Genomic DNA, 22,726 nt, shown 5'->3' with positions numbered 1-22,726 from the left:
CCCTGTCAGGACACCTGACATTGGCAGGGACTACCCAGTATGGTTCTACATGGCGTCAGAAGAACCCAAAGGGTTTCGTGATAACTCAAGAGTGCACACGATTCCAAGCTTTCGAGAGGACCTACATCCTATGAGATGTATAACTCAAAGCTCTTGGGCTCCCACCTGCCATATGAACCCTCAGAAAACCGGGCCTAGGTGCAATTGCTACCTCTGACGCTCCCACATCTACACCCACTTTAGATTCCCACTTTCCAAGTATGGAACAGGATAGTACTCACTGTTCAGCAGCTGCAGGTTCCCTCTGTTAAGCCCGTGTATTTCTCGCACCCTTCAGCTCATGAAGCAGATAATGACTGCTTTCTCATTACCGTGTGCCGCCGGCACAGCTCGGCTGCTGACATAACTCAGGATAACAGGGCAACAGCCTCCGGGAGAGATGATGCCAACTGCTACCGCCGCCTAATCCCTACGTCACATCGCAATATGTTCCCATTATACTCCCAGAAGTTAACCCCTTAAAGGCCAGGCAGTTTTTGTTTTTTTTTCCATTTTTGCAATTTTTATTGTCCTTTCCTCCCCTCCTTCTAAGAGCTGCAAGTTTTGTATTTTTTTTTCCGTTGACATACAAGTATGAGGGCTTTTTTTTTTTTTTTTACAACGCAAGTTGTCATTTTGAATGACGCCATTTACTTCACCATATAATGTACTAAAAAATGTAAAAACAATTCCAAGTGCGCTTGAAATAGTTAAAAAAAAAAAAATTAAACCATTGTTTTGGGAGTTTTTGTTTTTGGGCCCTTATAATGCCCTGATAATGTGATTGTTCAGATCAATATGATTATGGAGATATGAAAGTTGTGTAGGTTTTATACACACAAACATATATATTAGTTTAAAAAAAAAATCGAAAATTCATTAAAATACATATTGTGTTGCCATTTTCTGAGGCGTATGACTTTTTATTTTACTGTTGATGGAGCCGTTTGCGGGCTTGTTTCGTGTGGTATTAGCCTGATTTTTTTATTGATACCTTTTTGGAGTGCATATGATGTTTTTATTGCCTTTTTGGGGGGGGGAATGGAAGGGATAGTGCGGCCGCCAAAAAACGTCAAGATGATGTAGGTCACAGACATAAAGCAGCCTGTGACCTAACTGAGAGTGGAAAGGAGTTCACGGTTTCGACAGCATAGCTGAGAGTGGCGCTCTCCCATGGATCCAGGACAGGTGAGCACTTATCGGTGAGTGGGCCAAGATGGCCACCCCCAATGGCTATGCCACGCAATATTCTTATAATTCATTTTCCTAACTTGTTCATTCAAAGCCCAGACCGCTAATAGTATTCTCCTAGACTCTGAGTCTGAATCTGAAGAACCTGGGAAAGAAGAAAATGAAAAATATCAGCAGTAAAATAAAATCCAATAAGTAAAGGAGCAATAACGGGGTTTAGGCCCAAAATTTTTGCACTGAATAAAAAATTAGTGCAATTCCAGGAAATGTTGCATCGTTGCCACCTAAGGCTTCAGTGCACACGTTGGCTTATCATTTTTTCACTAGTTTAGGGCTTAAAATGCAGCTCGTTGACTGCTGCATTGCGATGTTTATTAAATTTATGCACCCTGTTGAGAAACAATGAGAGGATGGGATGTGGTTTTGCCAGTACAAAAAGATAATATACTGGGCGATATAAGTTTTTTTTTTAACACTGAAACTAATAGCGGGCGTAATATGGCTGTGCATCAGCGTATGTCACCAGCTTTGTATAGTCACAATGGCGGCTGTTTAATTGGGAACGGCCGCCAATACTCCTCTTGTGGCCGCCACTGGGGAAATGTGGGTAACTGGTTGTCAAGATGGCTCCCCAATATATTTCCAGAGCAGTACTGCATTTTGACTGACAATATTTCAATCTGATTTAACAATAAGATGTGGCTTTGTCGTCTCCACTGCAGCCATGGTAATATATATATATATATATATATATATATATATATATATATATATATATATATATATGTATATATATATATACTGCTCAAACAATAAAGTGAACACTTAAACAACAGAATATAACTCCAAGTAAATCAAACTCCTGTGTAATCAAACTGTCCACTTAGGAAGCAACACTGATTGACAATCAATTTCACATGCTGTTGTGCAAATGGAATAGACAACAGATGGAAATTATTGGCAATTATCAAGACACCCTCAATAAAGGAGCGGTTCTGCAGGTGGGGACCACAGACCACATCTCAGTACCAATGCTTTCTGGCTGATGTTTTGGTCAGTTTTGAATGTTGGTTGTGCTTTCACACTTGTGGTAGCATGAAACGGACTCTACAACCCACACAAGTGGCTCAGGTAGTGCAGATCATCCAGGATGGCACATCAATGCGAGCTGTGGCAAGAAGGTTTGCTGTCAGCGTAGTGTCCAGAGGCTGGAGGCGCTACCAGGAGACAGACCAGTACACCAGGAGACGTGGAGGGTTCCATAGGAGGGCAACAACCCAGCAGCAGGACCTTGTGCAAGGAGGAACAGAAGGAGCACTGCCAGAGCCCTGCAAAATGACCTCCAGCAGGCCACAAATGTGCATGTGTCTGCACAAACGGTTAGAAACTGACTCCATGAGGATGGTCTGAGTGCCCAACGTCCACAGATGGGGGTTGTGCTCACAGCCGAACACCGTGCAGGACACTTGGCATTTGCCGCAAAATACCAGGATTGGCAAATTCGCCACTGGCACCCTGTGCTCTTCACAGGTGAAAGCAGGTTCACACTGAGTACATGTGACAGACGTGACAGAGTCTGGAGATGCCGTGGAGAGCGATCTGCTGCCTGCAGCAACCTTCAGCATGACCGCTTTGGCAGTGGGTCAGTAATGGTGTGGGGTGTCATTTCTTTGGAGGGCCGTACAGCCCTCCATGTGCTCGCCAGAGGTAGCCTGACTGCCATTAGGTACCAATATGAGATCCTCAGACCCCTTGTGAGACCATATGGTGGTGCGTTTGGCCCTGGGTTCCCGCTAATGCAGGACAATGCCAGACCTCTTGGGGATGGAGTGTGTCAGCAGTTCCTGCAATATGAAGGCATTAAAGCTATGGACTGGCCCGCCCGTTCCCCAGACCTGAATCCGATTGAACACATCTGGGACATCATGTCTCCCTCCATCCACCAACGTCACGTTGCACCACAGACTGTCCAGGAGTTGGCGGATGCTTTAGTCCAGGTCTGGGAGGAGATCCCTCAGGAGACCATCCGCCACCTCATCAGGAGCATGCCCAGGCATTCTAGGGAGTTCATACAGGCACGTGGAGGTCACACACACTACTGGGCATTATTTACTTGTCTTGAGGCATTTCTACTGAAGTTGGATCAGCCTGTAATTTGATTTTCCACTTTCATTTTGAGCATCACTCCAACTCCAGACCTCCATGGGATATTAGTTGTGATTTACCTTGATCATTTTTAGGTTTTACTGTTCTCAACGCATTCCACTATGTAATGAATAAAGATTTACAACAGGAATATTTCATTCAGTGATATCTAGGATGTGGGATTTTGGTTGTTCCCTTTTTTTTTTTTTTTTGAGCAGTATATATATATATAATATTATTACTGTTATTTATTTTAAATTGTGTTATTAATATAGCTATACATATATATCTTACTATTATTCTCACTACTTTAATTGTATTGATATTATCGTGTGTGTGTGTGTGTGTGTGTGTGTGTGTGTGTGTGTGTGTGTGTGTGTGTGTGTGTGTGTGTGTGTGTGTGTGTGTGTGTGTGTGTATATTTTAAAATGTAAACATTTTGTATGTTTTATTTACTTCCCTGTGTACATAGATACTAGCTATTGAACCCGTTCTACGCCCGGGTGGCGAGCATCTATATTGGTATATGGTCTCCATTCTGGTATGTGCTGCTCCATCCTGCGTCCCCATCCTGTCATGAGCTGCTCCATCCTGCGTCCCCATCCTGTCATGTGCTGCACCCATCCTGCGCCCCCATTCTGACATGTGCTGCTCCAATCCTGCACCCCCATTCTGACATGTGCTGCTCCAATCCTGCACCCCCATTCTGACATGTGCTGCTCCATCCTGCGTCCCCATCCTGTCATGTGCTGCACCCATCCTGCGCCCCCATCCTGCCATGTGTTGCACCCATCTTGCGCCCCCATTCTGTCATGTGTTGCACCCATCGTGCGCCCCCATTCTGTCATGTGCTGCTCCCATCCTGCGCCCCCATTGTGACATGTGCTGCTCCCATCCTGCGCCCCCATTCTGACATGTGCTGCACCCATCCTGCGCCTCCATTCTGACATGTTCTGCACCCATCCTGCGCCCCCATCCTGTCATGTGCTGCTCCCATCATGTGCCCCCGTTCTGTCATGTGCTGCTCCCATCCTGTGCCCCTGTTCTGTCATGTGCTGCTCCCATCCTGCGCCCGTTCTGTCATGTGCTGCTCCCATCCTGCGCCCCCGTTCTGTCATGTGCTGCTCCCATCCTGCGCCACCATTCTTTAATTTGCTTCTCCCATCCATATGCCCCATAAGCTGTTCCATTATGGTTGATGGCTCCCATAAGATGCTCCATAGTATATGCCCCGTACACTGCTCCATTATGGTTTATGGCCCCCATAAGATGCTCCATAGTGTATGCCCCTTGTACACTGCTCCATAAAGGTTTATGGCCCCCATAAGATGCTCCATAGTGTATGCCCCCCATACACTGCTCCATAAAGGTTGATGGCCCCCATAAGATGCTCCATAGTGTATGCCTCCGTACACTGCTCCATAAAGGTTTATGGCCCCCAAAAGACGCTCCAGTGTGTATGCCCCCGTACACTGCTCCATAAAGGTTTATGGCCCCCATAAGACGCTCCAGTGTGTATGCCCCCGTACACTGCTCCATAAAGGTTTATGGCCCCCATAAGACGCTCCAGTGTGTATGCCCCCGTACACTACTCCATAAAGGTTTATGGCCCCCATAAGATGCTCCATTGTATTATATGCCCCCCATAAGATGCTCCATTGTATTATATGCCCCCATAAGATGCTCCATAGTGTATGCCCCATATGCTGCTGCCATATATAAAAAAAAAAAATACCATACTCACCTATGGTCGCTGGGCGCTGAGTGCTGGGGGCCTGAGCAGGCAGGGACACCAGCGCGCTGTGGGGGTCAGGTGCCGGTATCACTGCTAGCTCAGGCCCCCAGCACTTGCTATACTCACCTGTCTGTCCCGTTCCACCGCTGCGTGCCGCCATCTTCCGGCTCCTCTGGCTGTGACTGTTCAGTCAGAGGGTGGCGCCGGCGCACATTAAGCGCGTCATCGCGCCCTCTGAACTGTGAACGTCACAGCAGAGGACCCAGGAGACGGAGCCGCACGCAGCCCTGGAACGGGGGACAGGTGAATATACTTACCCTCCTGGCGGTCCCTGACTCTCCGGTGGAGATCGCGGTGTGCGTTCAGTGTTTACGCATACCGCGATCTCCTGGGAGCGTCACTTTGTGGGGGCCAGACTGCGCCGGCGCTTGCGCCTGCGCAGTCTATAAAGGCTTCGGACAGAGTGACGCTCCCAGCGTTATATTATAGATGTGTGCCTATATGTGTGCACACATATCTGTGCCTATATGTGTGCACACATCTATAATATAACGCTGGGAGCGTCACTCTGTCCGAAGCCTCTATAGACTGCGCAAGCGCAAGCGCCGGCGCAGTCTGGGCCTCACAGAGCGACGCTCCCGGGAGATCGCGGTATGCGTAAGCACTGAACGCATACCGCGATCTCCACCGGAGAGTCAGGGACCGCCAGGAGGGAGGGTAAGTATACTCACCTTTCCCGGTTCCAGCGCTGCTTGCGGCTCCGTCTCCCGGCTCCTCTGCTCCCGGCTCCGGAGGGCGTGGACTGCGCAGGCGCCGATTCCTGCTGCTGGAATCGGCGCCTGCGCAGTCCGCGCTTTCCGGCGCCATTTTCTTGAAGACACACTCCGGCTCCACTGCAGGTGTGTCTTCAAGAAAATGGCGCCGGAAAGCGCGGACTGCGCAGGCGCCGATTCCTGCTGCCGGAATCGGCGCCTGCGCAGTCCCCGCTTTCCGGCGCCATTTTCTTGAAGACATACCTGCAGTGGAGCCGGACGATAGGTGAGTATGGTATTTTTTTTTTTTTATATGGCAGCAGCATTCGGGGGCATACACACTGGAGCGGGGGGCATATAATACAATGGTGGCGCAGGATGGGAGCAGCACATGACAGAACGGGCGCAGGATTGCAGCAGCACATGACAGAACGGGCGCAGGATGGCCGCAGCACATGACAGAACGGGCGCAGGATGGCCGCAGCACATGACAGAACGGGCGCAGGATGGCAGCAGCACATGACAGAACGGGCGCAGGATGGCCGCAGCACATGACAGAACGGCCGCAGGATGGCCGCAGCACATGACAGAACGGGCGCAGGATGGCCGCAGCACAAGACAGAACGGGCGCAGGATGGCAGCAGCACATGACAGAACGGGGGCAGGATGGCAGCAGCACATGACAGAACGGGCGCAGGATGGCCGCAGCACATGACAGAACGGGCGCAGGATGGCCGCAGCACAAGACAGAACGGGCGCAGGATGGCCGCAGCACATGACAGAACGGGCGCAGGATGGCCGCAGCACATGACAGAACGGGGGCAGGATGGCCGCAGCACAAGACAGAACGGGCGCAGGATGGCCGCAGCACATGACAGAACGGGGGCAGGATGGCAGCAGCACATGACAGAACGGGCGCAGGATGGCCGCAGCACATGACAGAACGGGCGCAGGATGGCAGCAGCACATGACAGAACGGGCGCAGGATGGCAGCAGCACATGACAGAACGGGCGCAGGATGGCAGCAGCACATGACAGAACGGGCGCAGGATGGCAGCAGCACATGACAGAACGGAGACGCAGGATGGGAGCAGCAAATGACAGAACGGGCGCAGGATGGGAGCAGCAAATGACAGGATGGGAGCAGCAAATGACAGAATGGAGGCGCAGGATGGGAGCAGCACATGACAGAACGGGGGCGCAGGATGGGAGCAGCACATGACAGAACGGGGGCGCAGGATGGGAGCAGCACATGACAGGATGGGGGCGCAGGATGGAGCAGCACATACCAGGATGGAGACCATATACCAATATAAATGCTCGCCACCCGGGCGTAGAACGGGTTCAATAGCTAGTATCTATATACACAGGGAAGTAAATAAAACATACAAAATGTTTACATTTTAAAATATATACATTTTTTTATTATTTTACATAGTTATCTACACGGGCAAGGAGATAAACTACATAAAGTAATATTAGTAAATAATAAATCTATTTTATTTATATAGATAATACATAGATAATAGATAGATCGCTACATATATACATCTATAATATAAGGCTGGGAGCGTCACTCTGTCCGAAGCCTTTATAGACTGCACGAGCGCCGGCGCAGTCTGGACCCCACAGAGTGACGCTCCCAGGAGATCGCGGTATGTGTAAGCACTGAACGCACACCGCAATCTCCAACGGAGAGGCAGGGACGTGCCAGGAGGGTGAGTATGAGCTATATTCACCTGTCCCGTTCCAGCGCTGCGCGCCGCTCCATCTTCCGGGTCCTCTGCCTGTAACGTTCACAGTTCAGAGGGCGCGATGACGCGCTTAATGCGCGCCACCCTCTGACTGAACAGTCACAGCCAGAGGACCCGGAAGAAGCGGCACGCAGCGCTGGATCAGGGCCAGGTGAATATAGCAAGTGTCGGGGGCCTGAGCTAGCCGCGACTCCGGCACCTGACCCCCACAGCGCGCCGGTGTCCCCGCATGCTCAGGCCCCCCAGCACTCGGCGCCCAGCGACGATAGGTGAGTATGGTATTTTTTTTTTTTTATATATATCACAGCAGCATACGGGGCATATACTATGGAGCATCTTATGGGGGCCATAAACCTTTATGGAGCAGCATACGGGCCATATACAGGTCCTTCTCAAAAAATTAGCATATAGTGTTAAATTTCATTATTTACCATAATGTAATGATTACAATTAAACTTTCATATATTATAGATTCATTATCCACCAACTGAAATTTGTCAGGTCTTTTATTGTTTTAATACTGATGATTTTGGCATACAACTCCTGATAACCCAAAAAACCTGTCTCAATAAATTAGCATATTTCACCCATCCAATCAAATAAAAGTGTTTTTTAATAACAAACAAAAAAACCATCAAATAATAATGTTCAGTTATGCACTCAATACTTGGTCGGGAATCCTTTGGCAGAAATGACTGCTTCAATGCGGCGTGGCATGGAGGCAATCAGCCTGTGACACTGCTGAGATGTTATGGAGGCCCAGGATGCTTCAATAGCGGCCTTAAGCTCATCCAGAGTGTTGGGTTTTGCGTCTCTCAACTTTCTCTTCACAATATCCCACAGATTCTCTATGGGGTTCAGGTCAGGAGAGTTGGCAGGCCAATTGAGCACAGTAATACCATGGTCAGTAAACCATTTACCAGTGGTTTTGGCACTGTGAGCAGGTGCCAGGTCGTGCTGAAAAATGAAATCTTCATCTCCATAAAGCATTTCAGCCGATGGAAGCATGAAGTGCTCCAAAATCTCCTGATAGCTAGCTGCATTGACCCTGCCCTTGATGAAACACAGTGGACCAACACCAGCAGCTGACATGGCACCCCACACCATCACTGACTGTGGGTACTTGACACTGGACTTCAGGCATTTTGGCATTTCCTTCTCCCCAGTCTTCCTCCAGACTCTGGCACCTTGATTTCCGAATGACATGCAAAATTTGCTTTCATCAGAAAAAAGTACTTGGGACCACTTAGCAACAGTCCAGTGCTGCTTCTCTGTAGCCCAGGTCAGGCGCCTCTGCCGCTGTTTATGGTTCAAAAGTGGCTTTACCTGGGGAATGCGGCACCTGTAGCCCATTTCCTGCACACGCCTGTGCACGGTGGCTCTGGATGTTTCCACACCAGACTCAGTCCACTGCTTCCTCAGGTTCCCCAAGGTCTGGAATCGGTCCTTCTCCACAATCTTCCTCAGGGTCCGGTCTCCTCTTCTCGTTGTACAGCGTTTTCTGCCACATTGTTTCCTTCCAACAGACTTACCATTGAGGTGCCTTGATACAGCACTCTGGGAACAGCCTATTTGTTGAGAAATTTCTTTCTGGGTCTTACCCTCTTGCTTGAGGGTGTCAATGATGGCCTTCTTGACATCTGTCAGGTCGCTAGTCTTACCCATGATGGGGGTTTTGAGTAATGACCCAGGCAGGGAGTTTATAAAAGCCTCAGGTATCTTTTGCATGTGTTTAGAGTTAATTAGTTGATTCAGAAGATTAGGGTAATAGGTCGTTTAGAGAACCTTTTCTTGATATGCTAATTTATTGAGACAGGTTTTTTGGGTTATCAGGAGTTGTATGCCAAAATCATCAGTATTAAAACAATAAAAGACCTGACAAATTTCAGTTGGTGGATAATGAATCTATAATATATGAAAGTTTAATTGTAATCATTACATTATGGTAAATAATGAAATTTAACACTATATGCTAATTTTTTGAGAAGGACCTGTACTATGGAGCATCTTATGGGGGCCATAAACCTTTATGGAGCAGTGTACGGGGCATATAATATGGAGCATCTTATGGGGGCCATAAACCTTTATGGAGCAGTGTACGGGGCATATACTATGGAGCATCTTATGGGGGGCATAAACCTTTATGGAGCAGTGTATGGGGCATATACTATGGAGGATCTTATGGGGGCATAAACCTTTATGGAGCAGCGGATGGGGCATATGGATGGGAGCAGCAAATTACAGAACGGTGGTGCAGGATGGGAGCAGCACATGAAAGAACGGGGGCGCAGGATGGGAGCAGCACATGACAGAATAGGGCAGCACATGACAGAACGGGGGTGCAGGATGGGAGCAGCACATGACAGGATGGGGGCGCAGGATGGGAGCAGCAAATGACAGGATGGAGGCGCAGGATGGGTGCAGCACATGTCAGAATGGAGGCGCAGGATGGGTGCAGCACATGTCAGAATGGAGGCGCAGGATGGGTGCAGCACATGTCAGAATGGAGGCGCAGGATGGGTGCAGCACATGTTAGAATGGAGGCGCAGGATGGGTGCAGCACATGTCAGAATGGGGACGCAGGATGGGTGCAGCACATGTCAGAATGGAGGCGCAGGATGGGTGCAGCACATGTTAGAATGGAGGCGCAGGATGGGTGCAGCACATGTCAGAACGGGGGCACAGGATGGGTGCAGCACATGTCAGAATGGAGGCGCAGGATGGGTGCAGCACATGTTAGAATGGAGGCGCAGGATGGGTGCAGCACATGTCAGAATGGGGACGCAGGATGGGTGCAGCACATGTTAGAATGGAGGCGCAGGATGGGTGCAGCACATGTCAGAATGGGGACGCAGGATGGGTGCAGCACATGTCAGAATGGAGGCGCAGGATGGAGCAGCACATGACAGGATGGGGACGCAGGATGGGTGCAGCACATGACAGAATGGGGGCGCAGGATGAGAGCAGCTCATGACAGGATGGGGGCGCAGGATGGAGCAGCACATGACAGAATGGGGGCGCAGGATGAGAGCAGCACATGACAGGATGGGGACGCAGGATGGAGCAGCACATGACAGGATGGGGGCGCAGGATGAGAGCAGCACATGACAGGATGGGGACGCAGGATGGAGCAGCACATGACAGGATGGGGGCGCAGGATGGAGCAGCACATGACAGAATGGGGGCGCAGGATGGAGCAGCACATGACAGGATGGGGACGCAGGATGGAGCAGCACATGACAGGATGGAGACCATATACCAATATAAATGCTCGCCACCCGGGCGTAGAACGGGTTCATTAGCTAGTATAAATATATAGATACATGTGGATACACGTATATATTTCTAAATATTTTTATTTTAATATTTTGTATAGTTCTATACACAGGGAAGGAATAGACAATATTACGTTAGCTTTATTTTATATGGTTTATTTCCTTCCGTCTGTAGACAGATATATGAAATACACAACTATTGTTTTAGTATTATAGGGTTGGTTCTGAATTGAACATTAATCACAATTTTTTTCCCCACAATTTTAATTTTCCTATTATTAATCATTATCAGTGTACAGTCGGTTCCCTACTTCTCCGTTTACATAACACCCCCTAAGCTTATCATTTTCTGAACTACAATGGTGGAAAGTTTGCCTCAAAACAAGACATTCCCTCAACTAGACACTTCCAGCTTTCATTTCCCGCCTAAAGCAGCAGAGATCAAACCACGCCCCTCCACAATACACGCTGTACTCTGAAACCACGCCCCTCTGTATTAACCTACGTACTCTGAAACCACGCCCCTCCTTATTAACCGGAGTAATCTGATTCAACGTCCCTTCACAGGACTCTGAAACCACGCCCCTCCGTAGTAACTGCGGTAATCAAACCACGCCCCTCATTACCCGCAGTAGTCTCAAACCACGCCTCCTCAGGTTACTCTTCTCCTGCGGCTCTTCAGACCTCGCACTCCGCAGTCTCGTCAGCCATTTTGAAAACATCGGAAGCTCCGCCCCTTCTGATTTCCCGCCTTCTGTCGCTGTGAGGAGAATTCAAAAACGACCGCGTACATAAAAAGACAAGTGGCCGCCATATTTGATCGCTCCTGATCGTGGTCCTTCTCATGTAACTGCTCTGTGTGACATTTAGATGAGCTTATTACCCTATGAAGCCTGATATATAGTCAGAGCTCATATGTTTCTGTAGGTTTCAGGCTATTTCATTGCACTAAACTTGTAAAGTGCACGTTCACCATTATATTGATCTTGGCGCCTCAGAGACGCTGTCCCACATATATTACCAGCCCGAGCAGGTTTACTTATATTTTTCCGTCTACATCGCCATATCAGGGCCAAGTTGTATTTTCCAATATCACTGTTAATTTTACCATATAATATCCAGAAAAATAAAAGTGTGGTGAAATTCCTGGAATCATGTCTCCCATCCTGGCTCCTTTCTAGTATAATGTCCCACATCCTGGCCCCTTCCCTGTATAATGTCCCACATCCTGGCCCCTTCCCGGTATAATGTCCCACATCCTGGCCCCTTCCCGGTATAATGTCCCACATCCTGGCCCCTTTCTAGTATAATGTCCCACATTCTGGCCCTTTCCTGGTATAATGTCCCACATCCTGGCCCCTTCCTGGTATGTCCCACATCCTGGCCCCTTCCTGGTATAATGTCCCACGTCCTGGCCCCTTCCTGGTATAATGTCCCACGTCCTGGACCCTTCCTGGTATAATGTCCCACGTCCTGGCACCTTCCTGGTATAATGTCCCACGTCCTGGCCCCTTCCTGGTATTATGTCCCACGTCCTGGCCCCTTCCTGGTATTATGTCCCACATCCTTGCCCCTTCCTGGTATAATGTCCCACGTCCTGGCTCCTTCCTGGTATAATGTCCCACGTCCTGGCCCCTTCCTGGTATAATGTCCCACGTCCTGGCCCCTTCATGGTATAATGTCCCACATTCTGGCCCCTTCATGGTATAATGTCCCACGTTCTGGCCCCTTCCTGGTATAATGTCCCACGTCCTGGCCCCTTCCTGGTATAATGTCCCACGTCCTGGCCCCTTCATGGTATAATGTCCCACATTCTGGCCCCTTCATGGTATAATGTCCCACGTTCTGGCCCCTTCCTGGTATAATGTCCCACGTCCTGGCCCCTTCCTGGTATAATGTCCCACGTCCTGGCCCCTTCCTGGTATTATGTCCCACATCCTGGCCCCTTCCTGGTATAATGTCCCACATCCTGGCCCCTTCCTGGTATTATGTCCCACATCCTGGCGCCTTCCTGGTATAATGTCCCACATTCTGGCCCCTTCCTGGTATAATGTCCCATGTGCTGACCCCTTCCTGGTATAATGTCCCACATCCTGGCCCCTTCCTGGTATAATGTCCCACATCCTGGCCCCTTCCTGGTATTATGTCCCACATCCTGGCCCCTTCCTGGTATAATGTCCCACATCCTGGCCCCCTTCCTGGTATAATGTCCCACATTCTGGGCCATTTCCAGTTATAATGTCTCCCTCCTGGCCCCTTACGGTAATAATGTCCCCCTCCATTGTGAGCTTAGCTTTAGGTACCAGGACCCTTCAGCTTTCAACTGATACCAACAGAGTTGTAAATTCAAGTTTTTGGATCTCAATCCAAAGTCTGTAGCAGAGATGAAGGATTTGGATGCAGGAGCCGTTCTTCCTGTTAACACCCTCTTTACCCATCAGAGGGATGTGTGTGCTGTGTTTCTGTGAATGGAAAATGCCCCATTGAAGTCTATGGAGATTGATTACCATACGGCTGCATCCGCAGAGTTGTAATATTAATTTATTACCTCTTCTTAGTGACAATCAAAATGGCTGACTCCGAGTCGGATGACAGAGAAGCACGCGAGGCGTCGGTAAATCCAAGCACTAATAATGGCCAAACTTCCGCTGGGTGAGACTTGATCGATTTAAAATGCCTCCCTAGATATTACTAGTAATAATTACTTTATTGCTATCATTCCTTATGTTTTAATTTAATGCCACTCTCATTTCTGATGTATGTGGTGTCCTCTCTTATATTGAGAGTCTGACTCATGGGGTTGACTCGTGAAGACAACTTTTACCAGTGAGGCTGGTCAAGCAATTATTTGATTGCTGCGGGCAGAAGTGTATGTAGGGTTTCTGGCAGCCGGGGCAAGAATTCATTTTGGCGCCCCCCTTGGGCCGGTGGACAGTGTTGTCAGCACAAGCATGTGATTTGTATACTTCTGACCACATTCCGACTAGACGTGCCCGGCCTCGCTCAGTTAATTTTCATTGAGTGAGACCACACATGTCTAGTCAGCACGTGACCGCATGTATGTAAATCGCCAGCACGAGAGAATCCTGACAGCGTGCAGAGCGTACTGTGAGAATTCAGAAGTCTGCAGTCACAAAGAATGACTGACCTTAATGCTCCTAACAATAAAAACATGAGAGTTAGTCAGTATCACACATAACATTTACATCCAGGTACCTTATAGATGACTAGATGGTGGCACGATCCTAAGGCAATGTTCACACGTTCCTGATTTCCCTGCTGTTTTTTCTGCACTAAAAACCGCAGCTCTTGGCAGAAAACGCAGGTGCGTTTTTTGGTGCTTTTTGATGCGTTTTTTTATGCGTTTTTTAATGCGTTTTTTGATGCGTTTTTTAGTGCAGTTTCTGTGTGTTTTCTAGGAAGTTTTTTTAGGGTTAAAATGGCTGAAAATACCCTAACCCTACCCCTAACCCCACCCCTAACCCTACCCCTAACCCTACCCCTAACCCTAACCCTAGTTCTAACTGTAGTGGGGAAAAAAAAAAAAATCTTTATTTTATTACTGTTACTACCTATGGGGGTGATAAAGGGGGGTGGGGGGGCATTTACCTTTTTTTTCACTTTGATCACTGTGAGGTTATCACAGTGATCAAAATGTGCCTGGAACGAATCTGCCGGCCGGCAGATTCGGCGGGCGCACTGCGCATGCGCCCGCCATTTTGGAAGATGGCGGCGCCCAGGGAGAAGACGGCCGGACGGACATCGGGAGGCCCAGTAAGTATAAGGGGGGAGATTAGGGCACGGGGGGGGGGGGGAGGGGGGGCGTCGGAGCACGGGGGGGGGGGGGATGAGAGCACGGGGGGGCAGCCACACTGCAGCGGTTCTGCACCACAAACCGCAGAAAACCCGCAGATATTTTTTTCGTCTGCGGGTTTTACTGCGGGTTTGACCTCACAATGGAGGTCAATGGGTGCAGAACCGCTGCAGTTCCGCAAAAAGAAGTGACATGGTACTTCTTTTTTACCGCAGCTATTCAGCGCGGCTTTTTTGGGGATTTTCCGCAATGTGGGCACAGCAGTTCCTGTTTTCCATAGGGTACATTGTAATGTACCCTGCATGGAAAACAGCTGCGGACCCGCAGCGGGAAAATCGCGGCGGTTCCGCATTAAAAAAAGGATCGTGTGAACATGGCCTAACGCATCGGGTATTCTAGAATATGCATGTCCACGTAGTATATTGCTCAGCCACGTAGTATATTGCTCAGCCACGTAGTATATTGCCCACCCACGTAGTATATTGCTCAGCCACGTAGTATATTGCCCAGTCACGTAGTATATTGCTCAGCCACGTAGTATATTGCCCAGCCACGTAGTATATTGCCCAGTCACGTAGTATATTGCCCAGTCACGTAGTATATTGCCCAGCCACGTAGTATATTGGCCAGCCACGTAGTATATTGGCCAGCCACGTAGTATATTGGCCAGTCACGTAGTATATTGCCCAGCCACATAGTATATTGCCCAGTCACGTAGTATATTGCCCAGTCACATAGTATATTGCCCAGCCACGTAGTATATTAGCCAGTCACATAGTATATTGCCCAGCCCACGTAGTATATTGCCCAGCCACGTAGTATATTGCCCAGTCACGTAGTATATTGCCCAGCCACGTAGTATATTGCCCAATCACGTAGTATATTGCCCAGTCACGTAGTATATTGCCCAGTCACGTAGTATATTGCCCAGTCACGTAGTATATTGCCCAGCCACGTAGTATATTGCCCAGTCACGTAGTATATTGCCCAGCCACGTAGTATATTGCCCAGCCACGTAGTATATTGCCCAGTCACGTAGTTTATTGCCCAGCCACGTAGTATATTGCCCAGCCACGTAGTATATTGCACAGCGATGGAGTATACAGCACAGAGCCATGGAGTATACAGACTTAAAATAAAAAATAAACATATACTCGCCCTCTGTTGAAGCCCTGGCCCTGTGTGCGGTGCACGCGGCAGCTTCCGGTCCCAGGGTTGGAATGGGTGCAGGACCTGTGATGACGTCGCGGTCACATGACTGTGACGTCATGGCAGGTACTTGTCGCATACCATCCTTGCTACCGGAACCTGCGGCTTGCATGGAGCGGTCACCGGAGCGTCGCGAGGAGTGAGAAAGGCGCCGGAATGTGAGTATATGATGATTTTTTATTTTTTTTAATTATTTTTAACATTAGATCTTTTTACTATTGAGGCTGCACAGGCAGCCTCAATAGTAAAAAAGTTGGTCACACAGGGTTAATAGCAGCGTTAATGGAGTGCGTTACACCGCGGCATAACACGGTCCATTAGCGCTGCCATTAACCCTGTGTGAGCGCTGACTGGAGGGGAGTACAGAGTGGGCACTGACTGCGGGGAGGAAGGAGCGGCCATGTTGCCGCCGGACTGCGCCCGTCGCTGATTGGTCGTGGCAATGGTTGTGGGCGTTTTGCCACGACCAATCAGCGACTTGGATACCATGACAGACAGAGGCTGCGACCACTGAATATCCGTGACAGACAGACAGAAGGACAGACAGAAAGACGGAAGTGATCCTTAGACAATTATATAGTAGATGTTGTCTCTGGAGCCGTTCTCCTTCTTTTCTTCATCTTGTCCAGACCCCATGATGAGTTTTCTCATCCACAGCTCGTCTCTGCAGACCTCCATCTTCTCCACTCTTTTGCAGAAAATCTCCACATGATGCCCTTAACCCCTTCATGACCTTGGGATTTTCCGTTTTTCCGTGTTCGTTTTTCACTCCCCTCCTTCCCAGAGCCATAACTTGTTTATTTTTCCGTCAATTTGGCCATGTGAGGGCTTATTTTTTGCGAAACAAATTGTACTTTTGAACATCATTGGTTTTAGCATGTCTTGTGCTAGAAAACGGGAAAAAAATTCCAAGTGCGGTGAAATTGCAAAAAAGTGCAATCCCACACTTGTTTTTTGTTTGGCTTTTTTACTAGGTTCACTAAATGCTAAAACTCACCTGTCATTATGATTATCCAGGTCATTATGAGTTCATAGACACCAAACATGTCCAGGTTCTCTTTTATCTAAGTGGTGAAAAAAAATTTCAAACTTTGCTAAAAATAAAAATTCAATTCATTTTAATTCAATGTCACGGTGACCAAAAAAACATAATTCTGGCGTTTCTAATTTTTTTCTCGCTACGCCATTTAGCGATCAGGATAATCCTTTTTTATTATTGATAGATCGGGCGACTCTGAATGTGGCGATACCAAATATGTGTAGGTTTGATTTTTTCTTATTGATTTATTTTGAATGGGGCATTGATTTTTTTTTATTTTTTCACATTTTTTTTTTTTTAAACTTTTGCCATGCTTCAATAGCCTCCATGGGAGACTAGAAGCTGGCACAACTCGATCGCCTCTGCTACATAGCAGCGATCACCAGATCGCTGCTATGTAGCTTAATAACAGGCCTGCTATGAACTCCGACCACAGGGTGGTGCTCACAGCTATCCGGGATCAGTAACCATAGAGGTCTCAAAGATCTCTATGGTTACCATTCTGATGCATCGCTGACCCCCAATCATGTGACGGGGGTCAGTGATGCGCTCATTTCCGGCCGGATGGGCGGCAGCGCCGGTTAAATACCGCTTTCGGCGTTTGACAGCGGCATTTAACTAGTTAATAGCGGAGGGTGAATCGCGATTTCACCCACCGCTATTGCGGGCACATGTCAGCTGTACAAAACAAAACCGCCAGAGCCCTGCATCAAAGAGGGGGATCTGACCTCGGACGTACTATCCCGTCCGAGGTCAGAAAGGGATTAAAGATATAAGTGTCATTAAAATACTCCTGAATAAAAAATTGCCTCTCACTATATTGTCTGCACACAAAATATGACCCCCACACTGTCCCTCTTATGGTACATGCTCTTCACACTGACCTCTCGTTTCCATAACGGCCCCCTCTTCACACTGTCCTCTCATACTGTGTCCCCCCCTATAGGGCTCAGTCTCTATACTGTACTCTCTCATCTCAGTCCCGCTCTTTGGTATACTGTCCCATCCTGGCTGCGCCCTTGCACTGTCCCTCCATGCTACGCCCCCACTACTCATTTTCTATTCTGTGCCCACTCACTTTTCTCCCCCCATACTGTCTCCTCACACTATTCCCCTCTGACATGGTTAGGACAAGGTTATGTCTTGTACTCTCAGGGTTAATTTTTTAGCCTCTCTTTCAAGATGGGAGGTCTATTTATACTCGCTCTTAACCTGGTATCCTTGTCAGCTATAGGTTTTCTGCAGTCTGTATGCTTGACCTCTGTAGTGTGTGCTGGCTTGCTTAGTGTCTTGCTGTTACCTGCTTTATTCAATTTCCTGGATTACTGACCCCTGGCTTTGCTTCTGACTATTCTCTGACTCTCCCTGTTGGTATCTTGTAATCTCCTGGCTAGGACCTTGGCTTGTTTCACTATTCTTTTATGCTTGTCCCTTCTCTGTTCCCCGGCATCTGGCTCCGCCCCTGACCACCTCCCACTCTGTCACATGATCGTAGGTCCTTTTGATTTACCTGGTCACTGTCTCATGTGAAAGGTCCCGTTGGTGTTCATGTTAGTTACCCGGTTTCTGGTCCAGCTCTGTTGCTGCTGGGTGCAGTTTCCCTTGCAGCATAAATACCCGGGTATCGTGACACCCTCCCTCTTCATACTGTCTCCTCTCACATCCCCCTGTTCACCATACTGTCTCCTAATATATTTACCCCCTCAGTTTCTATACTGCCTGCTCACCTGACTCCCCATACTGTTTCTGCACACATCCCATCACCCTCACTCCCCGTACTCTGTCCACATACATTTTTTCACATCGCTACTCATACTGTGTCCGCCTACATTCCCCCGTTCGCTCCTCATCCTGTCTGCACCCATCCCTCATACTGTTTCCTCAAATATGCCCCCCATTCCCCCATACTGTTTCCTCATACATGCCCTCATTCTCCCATATTGTTTCCTCATACATGCCCCGAATTCCCCCGCATTGTTTCTTCATACATGCCCCCAATTCTCCCGTACTGTTTCCTCATGCATACCCCCCATTCCAATGTACTGTTTCCTCATATATGCCCCCCATCACCCCCTTTGCTATTCATTTTGTGTCCTCAAATCTCCCCCACACATATTCCCCATCCCCACTACAAATCTCCCAACACAATAAGTAACCCCATCTCCACTACAAATCTCCCCACACACATGAAATCCCCCATCCTCACTCCAAATCTCACCCCACACATAATAAATCCTCCAACCCCACTCAAATTGTCCCCAAACATAATAACTCCCTCTGTAAGAGAAAGCACTGTACATAACAGCACAGGAAGCTATATAATAAGGGACGGCAGCATGGAATAAATGGCGCTATAATAATAATAATAATAATAATAATAATAAATAATGTAACTAGAGAGAATGTTCCGTAATAAGGGATGATGTTATCTACTATATAAAGCTGAATGTGTGTATGAGAATGTTCCGTAATAAGGGATGATGTTATCTACTATATAAAGCTGAATGTGTGTATGTGTGTGTGTATGTGTGTGTATGTATGTCCGGGATTGGCATCTGCACCGTCGCAGCTACAGCCACAAAATTTTGCACAGTCACACGTCTGGACCCCGAGAGCGTCATAGGCTATATTGTGAGGCGAAATTTTAACCCCGCGCGTTCCAATTCACCAAACAATTTTGCCCCTATCTACATAATGGGGAAAAAAGTGAAAGGAAAAGTGTTGGAAGCGTCGCAGCTACAGCAACAAAATTTTGCACAGTCACACGTCTGTACCCTGAGAGCGTCATAGGCTACGTTGTGAGGTGAAATTTTAACCCCGCGCTTTCCAATTCAGCAAATAATTTTGCCCCTATCTACATAATGGGGAAAAAAGTGAAAGGAAAAGTGTTGGAGGCGTCGCAGCTACAGCCACAAAATTTTGCACAGTCACAGGTCTGGACCCTGAGAGCGTCATAGGCTATGTTGTGAGGTGAAATTTTAACTCCGCGCTTTCCAATTCACCAAACTATTTTACCCCTATCTACATAATGGGGAAAAGTGAAAGGAAAAGTGTTGGAGGCAAATTGACAGCTGCCAGATGTGGACAAGGGGGACTTAAAGAATGAGAGCGATGGCGCCAAAGAGTATATAACGATCAGTTGGTAAGGTGGGGCCCCGACATGAGATACTCACCACACACGGGGATATGAACACACACACAAAATGCGCCACACACTACCACATGCTTGAACACATATACCACCCTCAGCACACATTTCACCACACATACACCAACCTCGCCACATAAAAGTCGAAACACAAAAGTCGCCGCTCAAAACTCACCACGCGCAAAACTCGCCACATGCAAAAACTAGGCTCACGCAAAACTCGCCACAAGTGCAAAACTCACCTCATGGAAAACTCGCCACACGCAAAACTTGCACATGCGGAAAAATTGCCACATGCACAAAATTTGCAACACATGCAAAAGTTGCCTCACACAAAACTTGCACATACTCAAAAGGCACCAGACATAAAACTCACCACGCGCAAAACTCGCCATGTGCAAAACTTGCTGCACACAACTTGCTACACTAACCTGTCACATGCAACTCGACACACAAAAAGTTGCTACACGCATGTTGCCACACAAAACTCATCTCACAAAAGTCGCTACATGCATGTCGCCACACACAACTCAACACACACAACTTGACAAACACACACAAGTCTGGTATTAGACTTCAAAAATAAAAATCTGATTAATAAGCAGACAAACTACAAGAGCAACAAATTTGTTCCATATAGGAAATACGGCAGCTGTCAGTCACATGACCTGTCTATTATGTGTATGTGTGAGCTAATATATACTGCCAGGGGGAGGGCTTCCTGTTGGCTGGGGATTTATCAGGCTGCCAATTTATCTTACAAATACTGAGGTAAAAATACTGAGCAAATAACGTGTTAACGAGGTCTAATACAGGAGATCACACAGGTATATACTATATACAGGGGAGATGACACACAGATATATACTATATACAGGAGAGATGACACACAGGTATATACTATATAAAGGAGGAGTGTTATGATAAGGTAATTCAGTACCACAATGGACATAGAGGTCAGAGCACATACAGTGACCTGACAATAACCCAAAAACATAGAACGAGCTCTGAGACGTGGGAACTCTGCTGACCGCAATCCCTAATCCTCTCCAACCACACTAGAGGCAGCCGTGGATTGCGCCTAACGCTCCCTATGCAACTCGGCACAGCCTGAGAAACTAGCTAGCCTGAAGATAGAAAATAAGCCTACCTTGCCTCAGAGAAATACCCCAAAGGAAAAGGCAGCCCCCAACATATAATGACTGTGAGTTAAGATGAAAAGACAAACGTAGAGATGAAATAGATTTAGCAAAGTGAGGCCCGACTTTCTGAACAGAGCGAGGATAGGAAAGGTAACTTTGCGGTCAACACAAAACCCTACAAAAACCACGCAAAGGGGGCAAAAAGACCCTCCGTACCGAACTAACGGCACGGAGGTACACCCTCTGCATCCCAGAGCTTCCAGCAAGCAGGAAAAAACAAATAGACAAGCTGGACAGAAAAAAACAGCAAACAAAATAGCAAAGCGGAACTTAGCTATGCAGAGCAGCAGGCCACAGGAACGATCCAGGAGGAAACAGGTCCAATACTAGAACATTGACTGGAGGCCAGGATCGAAGCACTAGGTGGAGTTAAAAAGAGCAGCACCTAACGACTTCACCATATCACCTGAGGAAGGAAACTCAGAAGCCGCAGTACCACTTTCCTCCACCAACGGAAGCTCACAGAGAGAATCAGCCGAAGTACCACTTGTGACCACAGGAGGGAGCTCTGCCACAGAATTCACAACAGTACCCCCCCCTTGAGGAGGGGTCACCGAACCCTCACCAGAGCCCCCAGGACGACCAGGATGAGCCATATGAAAGGCACGAACAAGATCGGGAGCATGGACATCAGAGGCAAAGACCCAGGAATTATCCTCCTGAGCATAACCCTTCCACTTAACCAGATACTGGAGTTTCCGTCTTGAAACACGAGAATCCAAAATCTTCTCCACAATATACTCCAACTCCCCCTCCACCAAAACCGGGGCAGGAGGGTCAACAGATGGAACCATAGGTGCCACGTATCTCCGCAACAATGACCTATGGAATACGTTATGTATGGAAAAAGAATCTGGAAGGGTCAGACGAAAAGACACAGGATTAAGAACCTCAGAAATCCTATACGGACCAATGAAACGAGGTTTAAACTTAGGAGAGGAAACCTTCATAGGAATATGACGAGAAGATAACCAAACCAAATCCCCAACACGAAGTCGGGGACCCACACAGCGTCTGCGATTAGCGAAACGTTGAGCCTTCTCCTGGAACAAGGTCAAATTGTCCACCACATAAGTCCAAATCTGCTGCAACCTGTCCACCACAGTATCCACACCAGGACAGTCCGAAGACTCAACCTGTCCTGAAGAGAAACGAGGATGGAACCCAGAGTTGCAGAAAAACGGCGAAACCAAGGTAGCCGAGCTGGCCCGATTATTAAGGGCGAACTCAGCCAAAGGCAAAAAGGACACCCAGTCATCCTGATCAGCAGAAACAAAGCATCTCAGATATGTTTCCAAGGTCTGATTGGTTCGTTCGGTCTGGCCATTAGTCTGAGGATGGAAAGCCGAGGAAAAAGACAAGTCAATGCCCATCCTACCACAAAAGGCTCGCCAAAACCTCGAAACAAACTGGGAACCTCTGT

At 48.0% G+C, this 22,726-nt stretch overlaps 1 protein-coding gene across 1 annotated transcript in view; it reads right to left on the bottom strand.

The window, feature by feature from the left end:
• SMIM44 (small integral membrane protein 44) overlaps window positions 1-22,726 on the bottom strand; it is a 32,372-nt gene that overhangs the window by 4,474 nt on the left and 5,172 nt on the right. The window contains exon 2 of the mRNA XM_069762485.1: window positions 11,518-11,651. Within this exon, the coding sequence (XP_069618586.1) occupies window positions 11,518-11,651 (134 nt within the window). The remainder of the gene's footprint in view (window positions 1-11,517; window positions 11,652-22,726) is intronic.

The sequence above is a fragment of the Ranitomeya imitator genome, chromosome 4, assembly GCF_032444005.1.
Source record: "Ranitomeya imitator isolate aRanImi1 chromosome 4, aRanImi1.pri, whole genome shotgun sequence".
NCBI lineage: Eukaryota > Metazoa > Chordata > Amphibia > Anura > Dendrobatidae > Ranitomeya > Ranitomeya imitator.
This window is presented reverse-complemented; position numbering and strand designations above follow the sequence as displayed.